This window comes from Accipiter gentilis, chromosome 21 (genome assembly GCF_929443795.1).
Source record: "Accipiter gentilis chromosome 21, bAccGen1.1, whole genome shotgun sequence".
Classification (NCBI taxonomy): domain Eukaryota; kingdom Metazoa; phylum Chordata; class Aves; order Accipitriformes; family Accipitridae; genus Astur; species Astur gentilis.
In genome coordinates, this window is record NC_064900.1 from 7,561,191 (window position 1) to 7,567,190 (window position 6,000).

Below are 6,000 nucleotides of genomic sequence, written 5' to 3' on the forward strand. Positions count from 1 at the left end.
ATCAGATGTGGACCAGTGTAAAGTCAGGAATCACAAAGGTGAGCCTGGAAAACAGAGCAGTTGAGGTAACCAGTGCCTCTGAGCAGATTTCTGTCTGTGACTGATGAAGGCTTAACACAGCCTTCAGAACAGGGTGGCAGTGGGGCGACCGGCCAGGAGCAGAAGCAGCATCACGGGGATATACATCAGGAGCACAGGTCCTCACAGGTTATGGGACCACAGTACCTGGAAAGAGAAGAAGCCAACAACACCACATTTGCCCTACCACTACTGTGATGGCAGAGATGAACCTGCAACAGCAGCCGGCGAAAACTATAGAGAAAACATTTTATAAATTGCAATCTAGGAAACTTTTCTGTGCCAATGAACTTTCTGGCCCCCAGCTTCCAGAATGACTAAAACCAACTTGTGTTGCCTGGTGTATGAAGTGAAAAAAATTCCTGCTACACCAGTTCATAATTCAGATTCACACCATAACTCTCCTGGAGTGGTATACTCACAACAGTCAGCAAAGTTTGCCATTCTAAATGGTTCTTTGCAGCTGGCTGAGGCAAAATAGGAGCAGAAAAAGCTATTCCAAGTCTCGGCCTGCCAGGAGCATGCACACATGCAGCTTGTCTGTGTAAATATGCTGTAGATTTTGAGACTACTTTTCATTTTCAAGCACATTAAACTTGTGTCCATACTATTTAGCCCATGACAGGCAATGTTCTCGAGCTAATGAGAGGCACAAAAAAAGCCTCTGGAGGTATTTTAGTTTAAGCTTTCCTAATCACTTCAAACAGTTAGGTACTTTTAGACTTTCTGAATAAACTTGCAGAAATTATATCCTCCCTTCCTACTCCTTAAGACATTGCATCACTGAGGTCACTGCTGATACACAGATATTGGAGAGAGCACGTGATGCCTCCAGCAAGAGCTATAGAAAGTTTAGAAAGGTGGTATCCCCACCTCCTCTTCTGTAATCACTCTCTGTGAGTTTCCATGCCTGTGTATCAGGAATGAATGAAGGAGTTGCTGTTCATCATCAGAGGTTTTTAAGTGCTCATGTGTGGAAAACAGACTTTAGAAGTGGTTAATATTTACATTTTTCGGTCCCATTTAAAATGGGTCAAAAAGAGAAAACAATTTTCTATAAAGCAAGAGAAAAGCAGCTGGAAAGAATTAGCAGAGGCCTGAAGTATCTCTGGAAGCACGCTTGGGAGTGTGGTCGTAACGCTGACGCAGACAGGATGACCTGTGGACATAAGGGAACATTTGCAGAGAAAGGCAGTATCTTTTTGTTAGACAGACTGATACAGTCAAGTTTCAGAGAAGGGCATGGGGTACGTGAAGCTGGTTGTAAACAACTGAAACGGCCCACATAGACATGCACATTGTAAACCCTTGGCAAAATAGCTTCCAAATTTTATTATTTTTTTTTTTTAAAAAGAGGCTTCAAAGTAGCTTCAGCCTGAGCTCTGAAACATGCTAAGTGATGATGGCATGGTTCCCTTGTGGAGCCTTGTTACAGGGCTGTGGTCTGGCTGGGTTGGTCTCTGGAGTCCAGAGAGCACCACTGGGGAACTCACAGCCCAACCTGCAGCAAGTAGCTTGGACAGGGAGGTGGGGATTACCAGATGTGCCTGGTAGGTGCCACAGCTTGCGCTTCACTGCAAAGTATAAAGATAGCACACACAGACTATCATAAGCTCATTTCTTTTACACAGCTGTCCTCTGCTCCATTTATTTGGGTGATCTGAATAGCCAGTAATTTCTTAACTGCTCAGATATCATCACTGAAAGATAGATCAACACCCAGATACCACAGCAATAAGTACATTTGAAATGCCTGGACAAGCTGGATACCTACTGAACTCAGCTGAGCTAAATTATAGGGTATTTTAGGTCCCTAATAAGTTTCATATGGTCAAAGAAAGAGGATTTTGTCAAACTTAATATGAATAGGAATTCATAGAATTTTTTAACTGAATTGGAAACAGATTATTCGGCAATATTTGGAGATAAAAGATATGTTCCCTATAGCATCAAAAATTCAAATCTGACAGAACATGACAGCTGGAGAGTAAAAGTGACAATTCAATATCGACTCCCCAAGCCAAGGAAATGCATGAAGTTAGCAATTTGGGGGGGACTTATAAAGTGGTGTTAAGGATCTGCAAAGGCAATAATATATATACTAGAGTATTCCACATAGGGCAATTCCTGCTGGGATCTGCACTCCCACAGAAAAACTTGTAAGGGATCTACCAATTGAAACAGGCTAATAACTATTGAATTAAACACACAGCACCAGTGGTACAAAGTAATTGATCACCTCCTAAACAGTTGCACGTATATGCTTAACTTCAAATGCAAGTAATGCAAAAAAAGATAAATTAAGACACTAAATGCACACTAGTTGGCCATCAACCATGTGTGTATATGCTAAAGTGTCTGCAAGTTCAAGTTTAAACTATAGCTTCAGAAATAATTCCATTCTAATATTTTAAAGCATGTTATTAATTCAGGCAACTAAAATACATTTATTTTAAAGAATTTGACTTTTAACTTTACAATATCCCATTTTAGAAAAATGGCTTGACCTCAGCTTTTGAGCTAAAAGTCTCTCTGACAACAGGTGCTAGTTAGGCAGACGTTAATTTTGACCCATATAATCCTGTTAATCCACATACGAGTCATCTTTTTCTTTGTCTTTCTGGGTAGCTTAGGGACCAAAAGAGTAATAACTGTCTTTGAAAAGCATGCACATAGTCCAAATGAGGACTTCCTAAAATAAACCTAAAAATGAATCTTGCATTTCATTAACCTTTGGCAACAGTTTTATGAGGAAATTACAGTTAAAAACCATTTAGGAAAGGCCTAAAGAAAACCAAAAATAAACACTACATAAGTAAATGCAGACTTGCTGATGAGTATGAGACAGACCCAGTTCCAAATGACACTCAGCACAAACTGGTGAAGTAGCATAGTAAATTTCCAATAAAAAACCTCAGTTAATCAAAGCTGAAATGAGATGCTTCATACCTACACAGACCTTAAGAGTTAAATTAATCTTACTCCAAGATAGAGTCACCCAGTCAATGAAACCATATAAGAGCACTTAATAGCAAAAGCTGGGCTCAGGTGTTCTCAGCACATCCCTGAGAAACAGCAAGTTCTGCACCAGTTTCCTCCCTGTTTGGAGCTGGCCACCAGAAAACCAGGACTGTGCAGGGGTCTTGTAAAGCAAGCTCCTGTTGAACCACTCCAGCAGCATTACCTGTCCTGTGCCTCAGGTTTAGGAGATAACCATTAGCAGAACCCAAACTTTCAGAAACCTCTTGGAGTACTACCCATTACCAATTTAAATGACGGCTGCCATCTGCAAGGACTGTACTCTAGATCTAAACTCCTGTTAGCCAGTAGCAAGCAGCCTAAATTGAACATTTGCTCCACAGCAGGACAGTATTTGATCCTCTGAACTCATGCCTTTTTGTCAGGGGAAAATTTAACACACAATAAGCTAAGGTGGAAATCTGCAGCCTGTTGCAGCTATTGGACACTAAATTACTGGCTTCCACTGTTGAATCCTGCTGCTCCAGTCACACTTCCTACTAACAATTGTTAGCAGGTATCGTATCGCTCTCCTCAGAGAGCATACAGACATCCAATTACTCACAGACCAGGAAGAGAATAAACTCTCCTCACACTCATAAACATTACTCTGCCTCACACGTGACTTGTGGAAATCAAGGATGAGAAGTGAATTTAATTTCTCTCACTATTGATTCCTTCACATCTTTAATAAAGGACACTAGCTAGAAGACCTAGTAGTGGAAAGAAAAAAACAAGAGTGAATTTTGCTGTGTCGATAACTCCCCACTTAGAAATGGCTTGAAAATCACCCACTTATTTTACTTTGTACACATTCCTGAGCAATACATGACAATAACTTTTGACAGAACCATCCTTCTCATCTCAGTCACTGATTTAAAGTCGGTTTAGGATTGATCACCATCAAGAGGCATCATCTTCTGAAGGATACTCAGAGACCTAATTATTCAGAGAGCTGATTTTTTTTACCTTGTAAGGAAGTATGAAGGAATTATAACTATTAGACATATTTAATATCATTCCAGCCCATAAAAACACAAAGCACTCAGAAGACAGTGAGCTAATGGCAGACAGAAGTTTTTGTTGCCACGATACCTGGTGTAACATTATTCTTACTTGTATAGTCTTATCTTCTGCAGTTCTGGCTCACTAATACCTCTCTCTTGTCTCCCTTTCATGCAGGGATCGTCAGTGGAAATTCATTGTCTGCAGGATGACAGAGTATGACTGCCCGTTTCAAAATGTTTAAAAAGATTGAGTGTACCCCACTTGGAAAGCTTGGGGACAGACAGGGTGGGATGAAGGTCAGCGATTACAGGAGAAAGGCAATTAGGCTCACAAGAAAAAGTACGAAGACTCATCAGCTGTCTGCTGAAGATACAATTATTTCCCTCTGGAGCTAATAAATAAATTGCCAGCCCACGTGCTTGCAACAGTAATTTTGGAGGATTCCTTCAAGCTGCATTGGCAGTTGTATCCCCCAAATAAAATTGCTTCTGACATACACGTTTATGATACACAAGTCTATGGCATATGCACAGTTACCTTTTCTATATATACATATAGCCATTCTGTGAACACATACAACTTCCTTTCACATAGAAACTTTGTATAAATTGCTTCCCAGCACAGTCACTCTGATGAGGTGGAAACATACTATAAGCTTTTCAAGATCCGCTAGACTTTCCTGTCTTCTACTTTGTACTTGGAACCAACCCAGCGATCCCTACCAGCTTCTCAGCATTTAGTAGCTGGAAGTGTGCTGAAAGCAGCATCAGGAGGTCCCTGGTGTACTGCATCTGGCATTACTGCATCTGGCGTTACCTGTTACAGCCCTCAGCGTAACTCTACTGCAACAAAGGTCTGCCTGCACAGGGGAATTCCAGGTATTTACAACACTGGAAGACATCAATACCTGATTGAGAGCAGATCCATCAAAACCAGAAGCCTAACCCAGATTTAGTGAGAGTCTCTTTTATATTGTCTTAAATTCTCTAATGGCATAACTAGCCAGGAGCTCTACTCTGGGCAAACCCAGGAGTAGGTCAGGCCACTCGCATTCTCAGTAAATATGTATACAGCACTTGTTGGGAGTCTGCTTTTAAGGTGGATTGGGTTTCCACTACGGGTGCCTGTAAAACATCCATCTGCCCTCAGTAATATATTCTTGGCTTAGAACAGACAAATAAAGCTAATGACTTAGGTGACCTCAGTTCCTCCAACTTGCAGATTTCATTCCCTGTAAAGGATAAGCTGACCGTGTTTCAAGACTGCACAGCACTTGCGCAGCTGTAATGCAACAAGAAAGACTATTGATCTCTTCCAGGAAGACATGAGGTAGGATTTTTGCTCTTGAACAAACCAGAATTTAGGGCTTAGTTTCTTAGCTGATGAAGTGAATGGCAAACCTAGCAGTGGCTCTGGCAGTGCTGGCTCAAGAGCCACGTTGACCCCATGTACCAATTTAAGGTTATAAAGCTTCACAGGAAACAGTGGTGCCAGTCAGTCAGTTTCCATGGTCCAAGCATTTTTAACATACTTACTAGCATACCCTCAAGCGTGAGCATTGAAACTACACTTGTCCAATAAAAGAATAATAGGTTTTGCATTACTGTAGCCTTGTTCTTTCTTGATTTTACTCACACCAGCTTATTAACTTGCACACAAAGAAAGCCTCTGTCATTCTCTGACACCACGATGGTGATTAGGGAGTTTCTGTGAGAGCCAGTTGCTGTGACATGTAAGGAACAGTGGCAAAGAGAAATCAAGAGGCCTAGGGAAGCTGGAGAAGCTTGTTAGCTGACACTGGTAGACAGGCAAAGGAAGCCAAGGGAGTTCCAAACAGGAAAGCACCAGAAGAGAAGGCACTATAATTAGGGGAACACCTGCTCTAGATGGACACCT

At 41.3% G+C, this 6,000-nt stretch overlaps 1 protein-coding gene across 1 annotated transcript in view; it reads left to right on the plus strand.

The window, feature by feature from the left end:
• DPT (dermatopontin) overlaps nt 1-5,671 on the plus strand; it is a 28,513-nt gene extending 22,842 nt beyond the window's left edge. Inside the window, exon 4 of the mRNA XM_049824611.1 lies at nt 4,279-5,671. Within this exon, the coding sequence (XP_049680568.1) occupies nt 4,279-4,345 (67 nt within the window). The 3' untranslated portion in view covers nt 4,346-5,671. The remainder of the gene's footprint in view (nt 1-4,278) is intronic.
• Nucleotides 5,672-6,000: the final 329 nt, after the last annotated feature.